The sequence below is a fragment of the Coturnix japonica genome, chromosome 2 (genome assembly GCF_054131305.1).
Source record: "Coturnix japonica strain WE chromosome 2, WE-NBRP24, whole genome shotgun sequence".
NCBI classification, from domain to species: Eukaryota; Metazoa; Chordata; class Aves; order Galliformes; family Phasianidae; genus Coturnix; species Coturnix japonica.
Window position 1 is genome coordinate 120,698,904 of NC_140664.1, and position 21,868 is coordinate 120,720,771.

Below are 21,868 nucleotides of genomic sequence, written 5' to 3' on the forward strand. Positions count from 1 at the left end.
CACTGATTTTCTGAATCATTTTATTTATTTTTTAAGAGAAGTAAAATTAAAAGCTGCTCAAATTGAGGAATCAAGTCTTAAAACCCCAAGAATCTCAAACTGTATTCAGTGCTTTCTGTTACTGTGTATTACTAAGTGTAAAGCAGCAGAGCAATTCACAGCTCACTAGATGATGTAAACTCCAATGCATTTTGAATTAATACTCTACTTTCTGTAGTTATTATTGAGACTCAAAATACTTCACATCGTAGTGCTCATAGATTATAAATGCAGTGGGAACATCCCTATACGTTTATTTTATGCAATCTGGGTAGCAAAAATGAAAGAATTTAGAGAATAGCATATAGAAGGGCTGCCCCCATCAGGCTACTTCATAAACCACTACAAACAGGCAGCTCAATCACTTAAGACAATAGTGTGGTTACTCCAAAGTACACAGTTAAGTGCTCCACTGGCAAAAATGGTACCATTAGACTAAAAATATTCTATACGTTACTGCTAAGATCATAAATACAAATCTCCCAAAAGTTCTCCATTTCCAACACCGTGTTTCTCCAAAGTGTTTGCATTGTTGAGGCATATCATATTGCATAGTTCTGCATACATGAGATACTACTGCTTGCATTGCTGCTGCAAATGGCCATGTTACTTAGTGTGGATCCCACCAAAATAGGAAGGAAGACTTTATGCAGATTATCAGAAGTCTTAGCTTGAACACAACAGTTCTCTTACACCACGTTTCACTTGTAAGTACTACAAATAATCTGGGAACTTGCAAAGGCCCTTTTGTGTCATCATCAATTTTACAGCTGAGCTGTAAGTGTTAACTGTACAATGTCCTGGAAACACTGGAATAAAGTTCTGCACAACTCTTCTGCACTGGTCTCTGGGCACGACTTCCAGGAAGAACATAAAACAACGATCCTGTCAATACAGAAAACAATGGAGTTATCGCTCTCAATTGTCACAGTCCTGGACATGTTACACAGATTGTTCTGAAATATCAATTTATCAATAAGCTCTGAATCAAAAACTGGCCAATAAACACGCTGTCTCAACATTCAGAAGATACAGAGACCCGGGGCCTTCAGTAATGGCATTTACAGATCCTGAAACAGGGTATTTTCATTTCCACACACACAGTGACATCACTTTGCTTAAATCTGAAAGTGCTTCAATTACATGTCTTGTTTGCAATGAGCTTAAGGTTAAAGTACTTTTTTCTATTTACCTATTAAATCTCAGCCTTTATCTATTCATTTTAACAGAGCAACAGTGAAAGTATATTGGTTTGTATGCTCAAACTGAACCCAATCTGCAATGAAATCTGCCGTTAGCTTTAGATGCAAGCCATCCAAAATAAACTAAATCACAAAAAAGCAGGTCACCTCAATGCACTCTATTGACTTGACTTGCTGAGCAAGCAGTGATTTTTGTCCAGAAGGTGGGTAAGCCAAAGCTGCATTTTCCCCCAAATCCTGCCCTTTTATGAGAAGTGAAGCCAAATGTGTTATTAGCTTCTCCTCCTCACTCCATACTCTCCTGTACTCCAGCTGGTCTATCCCAGGCAATAGCTTCTTTGTAACAAACATCTTTGCAGTTAATGATGCCTACGAACAATGCTTATTCTTAAAGGTACCTCCTGTTGTTCCTCTTAACTATACCCCACTCTTCACTTTCTGCTCCTTGTCAGTATCTTCTCACTTCACCTCCACCATCTGTCCTTCCTCTTACTTGTGCTTTCCAGAATGTTAATGCCTCTGTTCTTCTTCATCTCAGTTTTCAACCTTTTCCAACATGTTCAGCCATGTTCATCTTTTCCTTCCCTCATCCCAGTTGTTTGCTGCCTTTCCCATCATGATACAGTCATGTGAGGTCTGAACCTCAGAACCACATTCAAGATGGAACAACATCTTTACCTGTCATCTCTGATTGCGTAAAAAAAGCCATAGCCGTGATGCACCATAGGGAGCGCGCAGCCACTAAATCTGGTGTAGCCAGTCAGACTGGTTGAAAGAACAAAGTTCCCACCTCCTCCACTGTAAAACATCACAAAATAGAAGTGAATTTTCTCATGCAGATCAAGAAATCATCACACTTAAGGTCGATGTAACAAAGTTGGTCCTCGGTACCAAGAGATACAACTTCCCCATGGGACAAGGCCACCAGTTACCTGGCTGTGAAGGCAGGGTCCACAAAGAGTTCTGGCACTGGCAGTCCCTGCTCCTTTGCTATGAGAAGGAGACCCAGGAGATGACGGTCAAATCCTGGAAAAAGAAATGCAAGTTCTGTATCATTAACAGCAGCATTTCTTGGTTTTCTGCTATTTCAGTTCTGGAAGCTTGAAAAGCAGCTGAAACCAACAAGATTCATACGGCAGCATTCAAAAACACTTCTCAAAAGCATGGTCTAAGATGCTGTCATCACTTTAAGCTTGCACCCCTGAGCCCAAATGCAATGAGCTGAGTGGCACAAACCAAGCACATATCCTGCAGAAAACAAAACCCAAGAAAACTATTTCTGCAGGGAGGAGGAGCTTCACACAATGAAAGTGGCTCACAGGTAGAAAAATATGGTGAATTAATATTTTAAACGATGGGTCTTTAGGGCAGAAGAATGGTGCAAGGACCAGCCTTTAGGCCCTCTCCAAAACTGTTCAAATATGAAGTGGTGATGGGTAGATTTTACTGCAGTTGAAAACAAGAAGATAGAAAACATCAGCACACGGCCCCTTTTCACCCGCAAGGAAACATGTAATTTCTGATCCCCAAGTACCTCTTCCATTCTCACAGTCTTTCCTCATTCTGTTGTGTTTTGCAAATGCCGCATGCATCAGCTGTAGGCGTTCATAATTCTGCACAAAGTAAGGAGAAACAGGTTAAGAAACAAGAGAGAAAAAACATTCCAGATGAGTAACACATCAGCAGACACAGATCAGCAAGTTCTTCCTTTCACAATTTTGAGCAATAGAAGAAAACAGAGGAATTGAAAGGTACGTAAGGTCCTTCTGACTCATCCATTTTCTTAAACTTCTCTCTTTTCTCCCACATCCAAATTCTTTTCTCATGACAACTTGCTTGTTTGCTCCCTGCATCTCTGTTCTGCCATCTGGGTCACTTCTGTACTGAGCAGTATTCTAAACCTCACACTCTTCCCCATACAAGCTGAAACAATGCAAAGCAGACGTTGTCAACTACAGAAATGAAACCCAAAATTCTTCCACACTACCACTTCCTTAGAAAACACATAAGCTCTTATAGCAGGTCTGCCTGCCATGTTGCATGGGAAAACAAACAAAACCCAGCAGGAAGCATACCCTGCCTCTTCAATTAAAACACACACAGATGCCAACTGCAATCCCCACTTTTCTCTACTGATCAAAACTTTACTTCCACGACAGTAATTCTGCCCTACGTTGTGTGATTTTTATGCATATATTAAATTGAAACTTGCATGCTAAAAAGAAAGAGAACAGAATAGAGATGTATGTTTTGGTAAAAGAGGCCTACGGAAACACCTCTAGACATGGAAGAACTTGGCTTGTACTTCCATCTTGCTGGTACTTTAACAACTCCTTTGTCCTGTGGCAGCACCAAATGTGAACCACAGCCAGCAGCCACTCAAATTGGACAAAAGCCCAGCTACTGAGCTCACTGCAGGTAGTAGAAAACATGGTGTTAATGGATTTTCACCCAAAGAACCTAAATTCAGGGGGGTCTGTGCACTTTGAAATTAGACTTCTGAGCATCTGAAATCTCAATAGCAGTGAAGATATTCAATGTTTTTTAAAGACTCCAACAGCTCATTACACAAAAAAAAGCCCACAACAGCACTGGGAGACTGAATCATCACATAATCATTAAGGTAGGAAAAGACCTCTAAGATCATTGAGTCCAACCAGCAGCCCTTCACCACCACGCCCACTGATCAATGTCCCTCAGTGCCACATCTATGTGACACTTCAATGTCACCTCCCTGGGCAGCCTGTTCCACCATTCTTCCTGAGAAATTTCTCCTAATATCCAACCTGAAAAACCTGAGACAAATTATCAGTCACACATACATTATATCTATTATGTTCCACACGTTCCTCAGTACAAATAAAACAATATAAAACCTTTGAATTTCCTTCAAAGTTTGTAGCTCTTTGTTTCAAAATCTCTTTGTTTCATTTCTCAGACTCTAAGAAACACAGTGAGGACAACAGAGAAAGTTTTTGTACAGCTTTCACTTGGCAAGAGCAACATGAAATCCTTTGCCAGCCATGGACTGTAGGGCAGTCACTGGGAAAAGGTCCTTGGCAGAGCTTTCTCAGGCAAATTCTGGAATACGTCCCTGTCACCCTCAGGACAACAAGCAGACTTTAACCTTGCTCGCAGACTCAACAATTAGACTAACATTTCCTCATTTCACTTAAATACTGAAACAAAAGAACCACTCCACAGCAGAATATCGTGATTCCAAGCTGGTTACTTTCTGATGTGTGAAAATCAGAGTGAATTTCTGCATGGGAACTGTTGAGTCATGGCCTGAAGCACAGATAGATCACCTTGGAAAGGACCGGTCAGCCCTGGGAGCACAGGTGAAGGCAATTCAGGTGTGTGAATGGAAGGGGTGGAGCTTGACTGCACCTCTCTTAGACCCCATTTAAGGGCTGACTGCCACTGTGGAAGGATCTCTGGTTGGAGATCCCTTCCTGTTGGAGTCCTTTCTGTGAGCCTAAATCTTTAGAGATGGATGAGCACCTTCACTTTTCCTACCATCATATCTGCTGGTCCCCTTGCTGTTATGTTCTTGTATTGCCCTTCCACTAGATTAATCTGTCCAATTGTAACAATATCACCGAGGACAGACTTCAAACCAGTGTAAAACAGAACGAAAAAAAAAAAATCAAAACAAGCCCACGTGTGACAGCTCACCTCTGTCACAATGACCACAGCCAGATCTCAAGCAACCTCAGTATTTCAGGTTTGTCTCACTGGAAACAAGCCAGCTCTCATTAATGGGAAGGCAGTAAAACAAAGGGTTAGCAATTAAAATGAGAGGCCTTCTAAACACACTGCAATTAAGGTAGGGTTTCTGTATTTACAGTGGCAGAATGATCCAACATGGATTTGCACCACTCTACTGCTTCCACGGTACATGGTCGTATGGTCTCAGTGCGGCCGTGATAGAAACGCCTGGTCATCGCGGTTTCGTAACAGCAGCCAGGGCTGAGAAGAAAAATTAAGGAAGAGGATCTCATTAACTTAACAAAACCACTTGCTCTGTCCATGAAAACAACAACAACAACAATAAAAAACAACAAAACAAACAAACCCATGCCGTGTTCTCTGAAGTATCCTATCTGTTCAGCTCAGCGGCCCTAATTTATTTATTTATTTAATTGCATGTTTGAGAAGAAACAACAAAGGAGCCAGAGGAGCTCTGCAAGCTTTTGTATGAGATGGATGACTGAAGAAGTGTTTGTGCTGTAATCCCCCCTTGAGAAGTTTGGGTCGCTGTGGCTATTTCCTGCTATCTGCAGATGTAACAGCTCTGATATAATTAAGGTAAATCTATGCAAGATTCACTCTCACGTACTGCCATCAAAGGAATCATCTACTCCACGCAAACCCTCAAAGATTAAGTGGTACTTGAAATAAGCAGTGTTTCCCAATGCTCTTATGTTTATATGGACAAGGCTGTATCTGTAGCACACTGATACCCAGCTGGTTTTTCTCTGCAGTGTCCTTAGTCCTGTCCCACTCTAACATTTAATACACAATTTAACTGCAACATAACAGTGTGCTTAAAACAAACTTAAGAGGGCTTTTTTTTTTCAGTCAAATCATTTACTCCAATGTCTAACAAATGAGATCTAGCTCCCTGAGATACTGGCACCTCCAGTGATTAAGCATCACATGATTGTGAAGAAACTCTCCCTTCTGAAGTAAACAGTACTTGCCAGAAGTGACTCACACAAGGCACCATCTGGAGGAGTCAGCAAAGAGGACTTTGGAAACTCCAATACCAGGAAGAATGCTGTCTCTATCCAAAAATACCAACTAAAATATAACAAAAATTCTGAGCCAAGCTTCTGGAGAGTCACTTTCTCTATTATTTTGCCCTGATTTTCACATCTAATTGTGCCAAAGGGAAGTGAGACTTGAGGCTTTTCACAAGTTTGGAAGATTGGTCATTTTTAATCATTTGCTTCTCCTCCACCTGAACAACAAGAGTCCTGACCCACTACAAGTTTGGTATTCAACCCATTATTAACTTTGTACAGCCCAAATCTACGTTTTCACAGATTGCTGTATGCCCTCCTTTCCACATTATGTACACACCTGATCACCATGGGGCACAAAGACAATTATTTGGAAGTCAAAAGTAAAAGCCTCTGCAACTTCAGTGGCAAAAAAAGTATACAGTGTTCAAAATTAAACAAACCCTTGTTTCTTCATTGTTTTATCACTTCAGCAAGTTACAAAGAGGCACTGCAAGGCCACTGTGTTCTCCCCAGATCTATGACCGTATTCAATAACCTGTGTTTTCATTCCTAATCTGGGTAATGAGCTTTTCTTACCGGCCGTGACATTTGTAATAAGCCAGCTGAAGGGCAAGCTGCACAAACGTGTCTGGATGAAGCTTCCTCTTCTTAATCAAGGCTTTGCCAAAGGACGTGAAGGCATAACACGCTAGTTGCAGGTCAGATACCTGGCAAACCACAGGAGGGAAAAATAAAAACAACACAGAAGTCAAGAAACTTCAAACATGACAGCTTGGTTCACTCCAAATACAACACATTCAATGTAAGAAAACAACAGTACAAATTTAACTGTGATCAAATCACAATTCACCAACTCATTTAAAACATATTCACTAGTTTTCTGAAATGAAGACAGTCAGTAAAGAACACAGAAACAGAAAAATTCAGTGATAATCAGGAGAAGCAGCAAAAAAATCTCACCTTTTCATAATATATTTCTTTAGTACGTTCAATTTCATTTATAATTCTTTGGTCTACTGTGAATACCAGTTCCTCTGGCCATGGAATATCCCTCACTTTATCTGATCCCTGGGAGTAGACAAGCAAAGACAGAAAAGAGAAACTGTTGTGCATTAAAGAAACCCAACACAGACACAATAACCAAGAAATCTGTAAGCTTAAAGAACACATACCTTCCATTTTCCCTCATTTTCAATGATCTTTCGTTCAGCAGAAGATAACATGGTGATTAAAGCCATGGCATCAAAAGGAGAATGCTGTAATCGCATAGGACAAGATAGTGCATTATTTGCATGACTGAAAGAGGATCAAATTTATTTATTTATTTTAATCCCTGGCCTACTTATTCCCCCCCCCCCCAGACTATCAGTGTTACTGCACAGCGTTGGACTTGTTTTTCTTGTTCTTCTGCAACCCTTCTGCAACAACTAAAGCCAGCTCTCTTGCTGCTTTGACTACTCTGCAGCTAGACAGGCACAGTAGTACTGCTATGGAGAAGCAGATTTTAGACAATGTAGACTTTCCTGCACACTTCAGTATAAAAATAATTCAAGTTTAAAAGCATTCAACTCAACAGAAAGGGCTCATTTTAAGCCTTTCTGTGCTACTATTATTATTGTTATTTACTCTGGGACTCCCTTACTAAACAGTTGTAGAAAGGAGATTATGATTTCAGAACTCAAGCCCTTAATTCAAGTATGATGTAATATCCAACACTGTAAAAACAGACTGGCTTTGGAAACCTTCCAGGCAAGGTGCCAGACTACACCAAAAAGGAACACATTAAATATTTAACACTCTGAAAGGCTTATTAAATAAATACTTGAAAAGTTTATAAGTGGATTTTTTTTTTCAAACTTACATCACAGAACGCACTAGAGGTTCCATTGGAGAAGAATATGCTATTGTAGGACTTATCTCCCCAGCGCACAGTTGGATCCCCAGCAAGGCCCAGCCTCGTTATCTAAAGCAAAAATTACACACTGTGGGTTTTCAGAAACACCAAACACATTGCCAACCTGTCAGCTGAACCAAATCTACACTAACATGGTGAGGCCTGCCTGAGAGAAGACATTTTCACCCAGCTGAAGAAACAAGATTATAAGCCTAAAAGTTTAAATCAAGGGTCCTAACAAGTTGCTGACTGTATTTCTAAGGACCTGAAGCACCGAGAGCTCATAGATTACAAAGGTGTATTTTAGCTGTTCTCGCTTCCAATGTCCTAACAATTGTTTAATAGTTTCTATGGATCAACATGAAACTCGACCTGAACATTTACCTGCTTCATTTTCTGTTATGAAGGAGCAAGAAGTGCTAATTTTTATCACAGAAAGAGCATATGCAGAACACATATGTGTATACATATATGTATATACATAAATAGATAAGTATGTATGTACAAGCAGATAAGAATTAACAAAAATCCTTAGCTACCTCTGTGTAGTCCTCAGGAGTTGCATGGGGACTAGCATCATCCAGGCTGACCACAAACAAACTTTGCTGAATTTTCTCAAGATGAGCCAGGTTCTTTGGGTCCAGACTAATTAAATATTCACGTATCTAGAAAGCAAAAAATGACAGAGCTAAGTGAAATTACATCTTTCCAGAGGTCACAATACTTATATGAGGAAAAAACTGTTAAATTATTCCAACCTCTGCCCATTTTGTCCTTTCATTGCTTGTTAAGGCTGACAGTCCTGGTCCATCTGGTTCACTATGGCATCTTTTCTGGATGTATGTAAGCTGCCTTTAACAAGATTTCAAAAACTAAAGTTAACAAAGAACATACAGAGGCTGCATCAAAATCACCCTTTTTTTTTTTTTGTTTAGTTTTTTTTTTTGTTTCCACATTCACAAGCTAATGTGAAATTAAGGGAATGTAAGTCAGATGCTAAGGGCAACTGGAAGTCTGCTTTGCTTTCAGTTGCTAACAGTTAACTTCAATTGCAGCTACCAGCTCAGCACATACCTACATGCAAACAATCACAACCTTACAGTGCAACGTATGTATTTAAAATTGTTTTTAAGACGTAAACAGTGTAGATCAAACTTTCCTGAGCAGCAAATAAATAAATCAGCCTTTATAAAACTAACTGGATACAATGGCAAAACTTCCACTCAATAAAAACTCAGAAGCTTACAGCTGAGCAGTAGCTACTGTGTAACTGAGTCTTTCCATTCAGGATACACAAGAGTGTTTCAATTCCTACCTTTCCCTTGCACCATCCATTTGAAAAACTATGATCATGCAGCCCAGCCATTGGCCCATCATTACAATCACAATGATCTTGTATTTCTGTAGTACATCCTTGGAACATATTGCAAAAGGGCTAAATGAAGTTGTTTCAGTAGGAATCATCACATGCATGTGTCAACAGGGAGCTAACTTACAGTTTGCAAATCTGTTTCCCCCCCCTCATACTGTTCCAGGTAAAGAAAGTACACAAGTTATAGATGTTTAAGATTGAAGACATTATTCTAACTTGTCCTTTGTTCTGGCACTCTTTCCCATTAAATGTCACTATTGAAACTCATTATTTAATGAGCAAGATCCTCTCTCTCTGTTCCTCAGCAGCAGTTCAGAACTATAAGAAGGGCCACACACAGTAATTTCTTCTCTGGTGAAAAGACTGCGTGCAGGAAAAATACAGCTTCACTGCTCTGCAGTAGGAAAAGCCAATGTATACTAAGATTTTTGACACTGCTGAACTCAAAAACAGGAAATCCAGTACCTTCACTCTGTTAGGATTGCAATGTAATCAACTGGTAGCATGATCAGGAAGACTGGTCCTTAAACAAATGATGTTACAGGATTGATAATTCCTTGCTCAAGAAACTCCACACATACATGATTTTTCCTACTGGAACACCTTCATTAAGCCCTTTTGCATGATATTCTGTTGGTGTACTATGGAAGTATATCACCATAAATCATTGTAAGAAGATGCCACTTGTTAAGCCAAAATCTACCAGAATTTTACTGTTTAGCAGCAGGCTTTCTCACCCCTACATCTTCAGGGTGGGAGGGAAAGAAAAGAGACTGTCTTTAGAACACGCTCAAATAGAACAGAGTATTTGAAATAAGGTAGTCTGAAAACCTGGAAATCTCCGGAGGAGTCAGCATGTTGCCTTCATGTATAGTATCAAATGCAAACACACGGCCTCGACACAGGACGACTAAGTGAGATGGGCATTCACCTTCAGTCACTGAAACAAAGCAAAACAAAACATGAAAATCCAATGCTAGGGAGAAAGTGAGTGACAGATAAAGGAAAACTATTCAGCAAGTCCTACAGATCCATTTTTTTTCAAAATGAGGGAGACTCCCTGGATTTAAAAAGAGGAATGCATTAGAAAGTTTGAGACCGACTGCAAATTACTATTTATATACTTATATATAAAGTATACATATACACTTTAATTTACTATATATAAAATTTACTACAATTACAAAGTTTTAAGAGGACTCGAATCTACACAAACACATAACTTTCACCATCATTAAGTAGTTCAAGTCACTGTCGTTACTTAGCAGTAAATCTAACTAAACGATGCATTCCGTAAGCAGAAATATCCTCTGCCGAAACAAATGTTAAGTTACTGAGAGCTAATATAAGCATTTTTCTCTTGCAGGAAGTCTTGTTTTGCTTCAAAACCAGGCAGTGTGAAAGTTAGGCAGGAACAGATCATAAATGTGAAATCTATGTAACAAAAATCAAAAGGGATTACACCAATTTGTGGGTGTTTTTGATAGCATCCTCCTAAATGCAGCTGCCAAAAGCAAGGCGTAGAATTAAGTTTGGAAGTTAAGATACCTAGAATTGTGTATAGGACCTCCTACTGCAGCTGAGGGACATCTACTCAACACACCAAAATCAATGAGCTCTCATCCGTTCTCAATAAGGTGCCTGCTGCAGGGTAAACCAAGCAGCTTTCCAGGCTTCGCTAATCAAAGTCACTTGGGATCATTTTACTGTGGTCTTCGACTACAACCTGACATGACCTGTCAAAACTTAGGACCCGTCTCCAATAGTAATTTCTTCTGCTTCTCCTCCATACCTGTACATCTGGAAATCCCAAATCCTCTTCTAGAGGTATGTTTATTACTCCACACAGAACAAAGGTAACTAACTGGACTAAGCATTTCCCCTTGGAGGCAGGCAATCCACATGGAAATGGATTTCACCTGCTGTGTATGATGTCAAAAACAACATAAGCGCAACTGTTTAATAAAGCTCTTGCAATATTCCAAGGGAAAAAAGGGCTGTGAATTACTTGCATAGTTACAAGAACCCACTGCTCAAATGTTTCTCCCACTTTTGGTATTCTCTTCAATTTAACCCTATGAAAAGCCCACAAAACTTGCCTTTGGCTTTGCATTTTCTCTACATTTCCTGTGGCATAGAGACTTCCTCACATATTTTCTGTGGAACAAGGCCTGCAGAGCCTCAATCCTCACAAGTTCCTGAGTCTTGTAGGAATTCTTATCCCTCATGATTACCCAGAGCAGCATGCCTAAAAACCTCTAGAGGCATCAGTGTGTCAGAGGGGTGTTATGACTTCAATTAGCTGTTTGCCAATACTACAATACATATCAATGGAGGACAAATAAAAATGCTACACTTACACTCCACCTCTTGATCACGTATCCAAGAAAACCATTAGAAATTTAAGAGAATGGCTTCAAGAATTTCCAGGAAGTACTGAAAATAAGGACTAAGCCAAGAAACACTCAGTGACAAAAAAAATACCACAAACTATCCCAGCAGAACATATAGGAACACAAGAAAAGCAACCTAAGGAAGAAGATAATTACAAATGATGCTGAAGTTCTGTCCAAATAATGCATCTAACACACTCATATTTGTAACACATAGAATTTTTCTTCTTCCCTTTCTTAATGCAATCATACTTCTAATAGGCATCAGGTTGGTAACATACAAATTGAGGCAGTCTGCTTTCAACCTTATTTAGAAAGGACTAAATATTGCACCAAGAAAAAAAGAAGTAATCAGTGGGTTAGATTGCTTCCTTATGTAAGGACTCAGCAACAAGTATCTGACTTAGTTTTTGAAGAAGACTTTGATGGTTAAAATGACCACTCCATTAGCCCCCCCCAATATGAAATCATTTGCTTGTATTAACCTACAATCTGCATTTACTTACCAGTCTTAAAATAGTTGCAAAGTGAGTCTCTGGTAATTCCAGGAATCTTGCAAGTGTTAAAGAGCATTCGAAACTGGCTCATGTCCAGAACAGCATTCCCAGATCTCTCTATAGGCACCTTCTCTCTAAAAGAAATATACCAAAATTAAGCACAAGAGGTGATAATTATCCAAGTAAGCCAAGGTAAGACAAGCCTATATTTTATTGCAAAGAACTTATGCCAATAAATGTATTTCCACTACTGAAGTGCAAACAGAGCATTAATATGTAGAAACAATTATTTCTTCTTAAAAGTCTTACGCTCGTAACAGCTCCCAGTACTTCAGGGTGTGCCATATATTTACACATGCTCTCTCTATCTGAGTGCCTTCTTTGGGTGGCCAGCAGTGTTCAATATAGGGACCAGGGCCTCCCATGTTACAGTTTATTTGTGTTGATATGCGAAGATCAAGATAAGCCACATTCAGCCACCAGTCCTCCAGCTGGAAATGAAAAATGGTCAGCATCAGAATAATTTTCAGACATTAATTTCCTAATAATCTGCTTGATATGTGCAATTTTTGTTTATTTTTTAGTATTTTGAGCAGTAGCTCCTGCATAACAGGAGGCAGGACGGTAGTTCAGAAGGTAATTGCTGATGCTAATGTCACATCTAGCTCTTATTTTCAGGCACTTAAAATTCAATACTGCTTAAGTAGATTAAAATAATAGAAGGCGAGTAACCGAGTAACTTAACATTTTAGTAAGGGAACTCTCATCCACCCAGTTTTGAAAAAATCACACAAAGATAAGCACGTTGATACCCATAGGGCAAGTGGCAGACATAGGGAATACCATGAGATTAAAAAAATCATAGCTAAATTCTCTCAAAATTATACGCTGACCACCAACTAATCACTTGTTCTCCAGAAGATACTGGTATCTTCCATCCTAGCAAAGCAGACACAGTAACATACATACAAAACTAAGGATTAATCTGAATTATGATATTTACATATCTACATACGTACCCAATTCCTTCTTGTTTTAGCTCTTTCCAGTAGTTTCTGATGCAGCTCTTTGCCAATCCCATTTTCAAATTTTTTAACAATATCCTCAGTTCTTTGATATTCTTCTTGATTTAGAAATGGCTTCACTGTAAAAAAGGAACTGTATTTAAAAACAACTGCATGCTGAGATTTATTCCAGGATTCAGATGTCCACAGGCAGGGGGTAGATGGAGAACACTCAACATTTGCTTGTCTAAAACATGTATTTTGTTGGGGGGGGGGGGGGAAAGGAGGGAATGGACACGACCCCTTTTAAAAGCTATAAATAAATCACAGTGTGTTCTAATAAAGACATTTGTATGTGCTTTTAAATAAATTCAGGTATCAATAGATGAAACAATAGCTAAAAATCTGAAATGTTTAACAGATAACTACATCCAATAGATTTTAAACTCTAGCTGGAAATATGCAGTGCTGAACTTCTACCAGCTGAATTCAATGAATAACTAAGTTTATGGGAACTCTGCTAATAAATTAATACACTGAGCACCATTTACAAGCCACTTGCTTTCATAGTCAAGCCCATTCACGGACTACAAGCACTTTACTCAATTTGTCATGATTAAAAGATTTTTAGGAGGTTTTTTGATGAAAGTAATGACATCCATGGTCAGCAGCAAACACTGCTGATGTCAGTTAGTACATGGGTGTACCTCACTGTTTTCCTACAAATAATCTTGTGCACAACCTATTTTCTATTATGTTTATACATCGATTGGCATATCACAGGCCAGCGGGATGGGGATGTGGCAGTTCTGCCCACTCAGTGCCTACACAGTGTGGTCTGATTCATATTCGAGGCAGCTGAACATTGATGTCAGTCACTTTCTTGTCTGTCCTCCTAGTGATAAACTTGTGATCAGCTTACCAGTGGAAAGAAAACAAGACAGATACAGTTAGTAAAAACTAAACAAGTATCTGTATTATCTCTAATCTACTTTTGGGGAGAAACAACGGAATTTCAGCAGGGCAAAGGTCTCCCTGCTACACCCCACTGGAATTATGACCTCTTGCCTGCAAACACATAGAATGGCTTGGAGGGGATCTCTAAAGACAACCTAGCCCAAATCCCATGCCAGGAATGGGGACACCTTATACTAGATCAGGTGGTCCAAAGTCCCATACCACCTGGCTTTTAACACCTCTAAGGACAGAGGACTTGCCTATGTCTGGAATGTATGCTGCTGATCATAAACCTTTGAGCTCAGGAGCTGAGAGTGTTCTCAGTTTGCCTGCCTGTTCACTATCTAGGTCATATGTTACCAGTTCACTACAAACAATGTACACTGTTCAGCTCTAGGTTTCTGCAATGTAAATAAGACATGAGCCATATGTATATGTCTCTTCTGCAGAGTTAAAGTTACAGCAACAATTAAAGCTGGTCAACTGTGAGGATAGGCCACAAATACAGAAATCCCCAGGCAATTATATCTTTAGATTGTATATCCCCAACCTCACATCTGGCAGTCCAGACGGGCAGCCTTAGTAGGGCCAGAGGTTTTCCTGCTCTAGGTTGGCTCCCATCATTGCCTCTAGGCACACTGCTTTCTCCCACCTTCAGGGCTTCTAATTCTGCACAGTAGAGTCTTTCTTATATTTCACTTTGCTCCTGCTTCTAAGAGGGTAGAAGCTCAATGGCCTGCATGCACCCTTAGGCTTTGGCAAATGTAGCTTCTTGTGCTAAGAAAGCCCTAAGCAAGATTCCTATATTCAAGTAGCATACCAAATTGCACAACAGTCAACTCATCATAGAAGGCTATCAGGTTGGTGTGCATTATTTTCTCTTTATTAATCCATGCTGACCACTCCCAGTCACCTTCTTGTCCTTCATGTTTGTAAGTTGTTGTCAGGATTATTTGCTACACCACCATCCCAGGAATCAAGGTGAGGGTGACTGATCTGTAGTTCCCCAGCTCTTCCTTCTTGAGCAGTGGTGGCACTTGCTTTTTTTCCTGGTCCCCAAGAACACTCTCCAGTTAAAATGATCTTTCAAGGATCATCAAAAGTGGTATCGCAGTGACAAAGCCCAGCTGCCTCAGCAATCACAGGCACATCCATCCCATTCAATCCCTTGAAGTCATTCATATCCAATTTCCTTAAGCACCCCCTCTGCTGATCCTCCTCCACCAAGGCTAGGACTTCCTTTCTTCTTTTCCAAATAACTTATTTTTAAGGTTATCTTAAAAAGTATTCCAGTATTTTTTTTATTAAGCATCTTAAGGAGAAAAGCAAAGACCCATTTCAGCTACATCCCAGCTTCCTTATGTCCACAACAGTACAATGCAGGTCTTATTGGTATGTTATAAAACATGTTATAAAACAGGGACAGCACAGGTGGAAATGGAAACACACAGCAGAAGTAAAGCACAACTCCTCCCAGAATAGGGAGGAACAGAGAAAAAACGGACTCAAGCTGCAATACAGGAAGTTTCTGACAAGAAAAATAAAAGGATTTATTTGCTGATGGTAGGGTTTGTTTGTTTGTTTTTATTCCCCCTCATTCCCCACTAATTGAGGGTGATCAAACTGACTGCACAAGGAGATTGCGGAATCTCCAGCATTACAGGGATTCAAAACACAGCTAAGCAGCACCTGAGCAAACTATTAACAACAGTCTTTGAACAGGGATTTGATTTAGATTAACCATTCAGACTTAAACAATTCTATGACCATGTGAACCCTTTCCATTTAAGAACAACTCAATTGGATGTAGAAAGAAAAGGAAATAGAGGGAAGGAGCAAAACCCAGGCCCTCAATCACTAGACTTCGGTGAAACATGTGTCTTATCAGTTTATCTGGACCCATATATCTTGGCTTCACTTCTGCCTAGAGATCAGCTCCATCCACAAACAGTAAGTATCCCATGAGAGACGGCTTCAGTTGGGTAGTTAAGGAAACCTTTCTAGAAGGCCGAAGCTTTGGGTTTTCATACTCTTGAACTGAGTCAAAGTTTCTGAGACTAAACTTCACCTGAGCTGAAAGGCTAAATAACGTGGTTACATCCAACTTCTTTCTTTAACACAAAGTTAATCACTCTGAATCCAAAGCAGGCAGCTACTGTAAAGCTCTGAATAAGGTACCATCTGAGATCCAGCTTTTCCAGTTGACTGGCTTTAAACAGATAAGTGCTTTACCACCATGCTGACTCACTTTAAGTGCCCAGAGTCCTCCTCTGACCACGAGAAGACATGCGTTCTCAAGGAATGATTCACAGCACTATAAGGAGTCATTTGGACATTCAAACCCTTCTGAAGAAGCCTACACTCCCTCAAAGATGTTTCTCTCCACCCAACTCTCCAGCCTGTCCAGGTCCTGCTGAATGGCAGCACCATCTTCTGATGCGTCAGCCACTCCTCCCAGCTTTGTATCAACAAGCTTGCTGTCAGTGCACTCTGTCCCTTCATTGAGACCACAGATAAAGATATGGAACATGACTGGAACCAGCACTGACCCCTGGGAAACACCACTAGCTACAGGCCTTATACTAGACGGTGCTACTGATCACAACCCTCTAAGCTCTGTAAGTCAGCCAGTTCCCAATCCACCTCATGGTCCACTCATCACTCCACACTTCCTGACCTTACCTATGAGGATATAATGGGAGACAGCATTCAAAGAGCACTGAACTGACTTTTCTTCAACTTGAAGAGAGACTAAAGGTCAACAGCAGCAATCAAAACAGCAGAGTGGCTTATGTACTGCAACCAGTAGGTAGAAAACAACTTCAGCATGGGAAAAAAAAATTGAATTGAGGAAAAACATGATAAGCTATTTCTGAAAACACTGATCAGAAGCAGAAAACCAGAGCAAACAAGTTCAGTCAAGTATCATCATTCCAGAAGAGAGTCATTTATTAACTTGGAAGGCCAGAGAGATTTATAGAATTAAGCTCTGAAGGGTAATTGTTATTGCGCATTCACTACTACTACAGCACAATTTAGGTTAATCTGCATTACAACTAAACAAAAGTATTTTGTTGCTACATCAACTCCCGCCCCTCTAAAAACACCATTTCAACACTCTGCATCAAGCAGTTATAGCATTAAGAACAACAGAGAAAACTTATCAATGCTCCATTGCTGGGGTAGTTTCTACTACACAAAGGATAAAAGAGAACTCTGAGTTTAGGGATTTGTGGTTTGGGACTATGATGTAACAAGGGACAGTGCTAGGGACTGAACTTCAGGTTTTACTGCTACCATTCCTTTATTACCAGCAGGTTTGTAAGACATGGCAGGCATTCAAGAGAAAAGCTCAATGTCTCTGATTTCTGAAAATGGCTAAAGGAGCACAGGAAAGAAATCTGCAGATAGTGGGTACCCTCATCCACCAGTGTATCAAAACTTGCTCTGATGGTAACTCACAAACCAGCCTAAATTCATAAACAAAGCTAGATACGTTTCCACTGATGTTTTCAAAACTTCTCTTATTCTATTTTCTTCAGACTTGTAAATGCAGAAGCCTTCCCAAGTTAAATTATCAATAAATGCCCATTGGTGCCTTTTCCTACTGCTCTGTAATTAATAGTACTAATGAGAAGGACATCATTTTATTACAAAAGAAAGAAAAGGAGTTTGAACTCATTTCTTTTACGCAAAGATTCTATGCAAACACAGTCATAAACCAGCCAAGCAGCCATTACGCAAACCAAAACTTGTAGAGGGCAAAATACTTTTTATTACACATAGCAGGAAAAAATAATAATAATAAATAAATAAGAAGCCCTCTGGAGGGGGAAAAAAAAACATGAAAAACAATACAAAGTAACCATCTCTTACACCCAATTCTCCTCTTGCTGAAGAAAAAGGGCATAGGGGTAAGGTGGGAGCTTTACACAAGTTGGTCTGGGCTCTTAGTTCCCCCCTTTGGAAAGTGATAAAGTTCTTGTGCCCAAACGTGACCCAATTCCATCCCCTCCTCAACCTCCGCAGTCATGGCAGCTGGTACAAGCTGCATATAAACACTACTTGGCAAATAGCAGCCTGGTTCCAGGTGCACACACCACTCCACTGTTAAGTCATTACCTGAGTCAAGGTATTTACTTAGAGATTCATCCAGAGGAGGTACGGGCAGTGGAGGCAGGGAATCTTGGTACTGAAACGTTCGCTCTTCAGAGGTCTCGAGCACTTGCTTTTCCATGTTGTGGACCTGCAGCACAACGTTAGTTCTATTAATGACGTTGCAGATAAATGATACACTGCTTTGTTATTCCTTTTTTATTCCTACATTCCATTTACACAGTGAAAGGTGTATATCCTGTGATACACACCTTTCTATGGACAACACCCAAACCTGACGATTCTGTTGGCCAGCAGCCTCAGAAGCATACACACAACAGGAGAATACTGACCAAGGGGCTACCAATCGCTTCTTTCTTGGCTAATTCTAATTAACAAACTCAAAATACACCTTTTCCTTCTCAAACTGCAAGCAGTTCACCCCGACCCACCCAGCTACGGCTGCGGGGCCGCCGGGGCTCAGCGAACCCCCTCGCACACCTGCACTCCGGCCGCCTACCCACGGTACCGACCAGCCGCCGAGGGGTCGTTACCCGGCCGAGCCCCCAACGAGACGGGCCCAAACGAGGCCCGAGACCGCCGCCACCACCGCACCATGGCGATGTTTACGGCTCGGGGCCCTGCCCGGGGAAGCACGGAACGAGCCCAGCCGAGGCCCTGCCCGGCTCCGCACAGCTCCCTTCCGAGCACCGCTCACCTCCCCGAGCCACCGCCGCCGTCTGCAGCCGATCGCTCCACAACCAGCCGCCCTTACCTCTGCCCCACTTCCAAGCGGGCCCGGAAAGCAGGCGGGGCGGGGCGGGGCGGGATGGCCGTGCGCAGGCGGCCCGGGCTGGGGGCCCTGCGGGGCTGCAGAGGGAGCGGCATGTCGGAGCCTATGGGGGGTAGGGGGGGCTGCTGGGCTGTGGGAAGGGAGGGCAAAAGGAGAAACCATCTTCTGCTTGGCGTGGGGTGTGTGTGCCCTGTATGCGGGGTCCCGGTGGTGTGTCTCAGAGGGTCACGTATGGTCCTGTTCTGAGATCCCCCCATGGGCTACGCTTGGGGTACCAGTGGGGCTGTGGGACCTGTAAGTAGTTCAGGCCAGTCCTCAGGGGTTCTGCTGCTGTGGGTGAGTGTGCAGAGAGGCCTTTGGGATAGCAGGGCAGTGAGCAGCTCTGCAGAAGTGGGAGTGAATTTGAACAGGCATCAAGGGTGAGAGTGGGGGTAAGAGCAGTCTTGGCTCCTGGGAGTGAGTGCTGCACCACACTTATAGCTCAGCAAGTAACACAAGGCCTCCCAGTCCTACTTGGCTACGATTAATGAGCTTTCTGCCTTAAGTCACCTGCAGGACTGCCCTTTGGCACCATTGAAAGTGCTGCTGCTACCCACATGTAGAGGTGAGCGATGTGCAGCAGGGAGCCATGGCACAACACAGATGTACTATGCTCACCCCCTGTCCTTGGGGGACATCGCTGCCTGGAAGAGCTGATGAGACCTTGAGGCCTCAAGGGACGCCTCTTAGCAATCTATAAAAAGCTGTTGGACGTGTCATTGCCATTGGGGACAGGAGGCTGAAGTGCATATTAGGTTATCTGCATCATTCAAGAGGCAGGAGATGTGATCTTGTTCTTCAGAACAAAACTATATAAGAAGAGGTTTTGTAGTATGCAATAGTTATTTTCTAAGCAGACTTAAGGCTTAGTTCAGATTTCATTTCACAGTTGTGAACTGAGCTTGGAACATGGCAAAGTCAGCATGTGGTAGAAAACATTGCGTGTGATTTTTGCAATCCCTGATAATGATACTATCTCTTGATCACTCTTGCCACTGCAGCATTAGGAATTGTGAAACGCGAGAGACCACTGTTTCATAAACTGAATCCCAAACGGCAAATTTCTGACATGCTGCGTTAAATCCTTTAGTTGTAGCAATGGGTATTGCTGTGCTGTTACTGGAGTTGGGGCCCAGCCAAAAAATTTCCCATCCACACATTTTAGATAAGACCAAGATATGCTAATATTCTGTTCAGACTGCAGAGATGAGAACAAGGAGAATTTTGTTTTCTGTGGTGTTCTTCACATTGTATTGTATTGTATTGTGCCTACACAGAAGCACACCAAGCATGGACACTGTGAAAGCAAAGTGGGAAAAAATGAATTGTTCATCTGCTAAATTGCTGCTCAATCCTACTCTTCCTATATGCCTCAGAAGAGGATCATTGTCTCAAACTGTACATGTCTAGAGCAGGAATATTTAAGGACAGAAAATGTCATAAAAGGGATCACATTCCTGTTCTTTGCTTTCTTCATGGCTTTAGCATCACTGGGCACACTGTGGTTTCCTACAGTGATTGTAACCTGTCCACAAGGAGCTCTCCCATGGTATCCCCTGGACAGAAAGCCTTGTCCTCTTAGACCCATGTGGCCTCTCCAGCCACAAGAAGCAATGCAGCCACACAGATGGGTGTTCCTGAGGGAACACATGCTTATCCAAGTCTTGAGGTGCAGGGTCTGCAGTCAGTGCCTGACAGCAGCAGCAGTGAGTTCACCTGTGGAAGATCTGTTCAGGTTGAAGAACTGCTCAGCCAGGTCACAGAGCTTCCGGAGAAGGTGGGCAGGCTGAGGAGCATCAGGGAGTCAGAGAAGGAGTTTGATTGGTGTAGTCATACTCGACCATCCACCCCTGAGGCAGACTCATCACCCAGTCATGACACAAGAAACAAGGGTTACTCTACTCTTGTGCCACCAGCAGAAAGGAGGATATCTAAGAGACGGGGAATGGAAGCAGGTTTGTGCCTGGTGTGACCGATTAACCCGCTCCCTGCCTATGTCACTTTCCCAGGTGCCCCTACACAGAGTAAAATCTCAGCACTTCTGTATCACCCACAGCTTATCTGAGCAGGACTTTGTTCCCTAATTTCTTTCCTTCTATGTATGGTGTTTCTGTCTGCAGCAGTGGCACCTTCTGGCTGCTTCCCTACTGTTGTAGACCTTTGCTGCCAAAATGGCTTCCCATTGCCAATCTCGGTACCCTCCTTTCTCTGAGTCACTTTGCTCGATTGTCTTTTGCATCGTGAAATTAGCAGTAAAGCATCTACTTGTTGTGTAGCACATAAGAAAGTAGAAAGGATCAGTGACCTACTAGAACAGCATTGGTATGTTAAACATCCCCCAAAATTCACCAATAAATTCTATGAAGGTCTGCATTAGTTATACTGTGAGCACATCAGCTACGAGTCTGCCACAAGTAGGTGTATACTTTCATATATTTTTTCAAGACCAAGTAATGGCAGGTGGCTTCCTGGGGAACAGAATTTCACTTGGTAAAGATGTATGTGTATTTTTTGTTATCAGTCTTAGGACATTAGTAACTAATTAACCTGTTTGGAATATAGTCTGCTAGAAGTGTAGCTCAGAGAGATAACGTGCTGGGAAAAATATGACTAATGTATCAAAAATTGGAGGATATACATAGTTTTCTCTTATAATATGTAGGGGTAGTGGTGAAAGATTACTCTTGTCTTAATTTTCCAGGTGAAAATCTACTGAGATGTGGTTTCCTACAGGTTTTGTCCTGATGTTTAATCGTTTTGCTGTCTCCTGTGTGCAGCAGCACACCATTGGTTGGTTCACGTGCTTTCACTGTATTTTTTAGTTGGTGTTTG

At 41.5% G+C, this 21,868-nt stretch overlaps 1 protein-coding gene across 8 annotated transcripts; it reads right to left on the reverse strand.

Annotated features, from left to right (window-relative positions):
• Nucleotides 1-6: 6 nt before the first annotated feature.
• Nucleotides 7-19,015, reverse strand: CROT (carnitine O-octanoyltransferase). 8 transcript variants are annotated; one of them, XR_014943644.1, is made up of 17 exons: nt 18,980-19,015; nt 18,232-18,355; nt 13,168-13,292; nt 12,458-12,639; nt 12,158-12,282; nt 10,090-10,198; nt 8,645-8,738; nt 8,426-8,551; nt 7,854-7,955; nt 7,165-7,248; nt 6,953-7,060; nt 6,569-6,699; nt 4,920-5,213; nt 2,776-2,854; nt 2,174-2,267; nt 1,920-2,039; nt 7-924 (listed from the first exon to the last, which is right to left on the reverse strand). XR_014943644.1 is itself a non-coding variant. In XM_015853414.3 (17 exons), exons 2-17 carry the CDS (start codon nt 18,344-18,346, stop codon nt 804-806), a joined length of 1,839 nt encoding a protein of 612 aa, XP_015708900.2. In that variant the 5' UTR covers nt 18,347-18,355; nt 18,980-19,015; the 3' UTR covers nt 7-803. The 8 variants fall into 8 exon arrangements, 5 of the variants coding, with proteins under 5 accessions (XP_015708900.2, XP_015708898.2, XP_015708901.2 ...); XR_014943643.1 differs by having other exon boundaries at nt 18,923-19,004; XM_015853414.3 differs by having other exon boundaries at nt 5,090-5,213.
• Between the last annotated feature and the right edge of the window lie 2,853 nt (nt 19,016-21,868).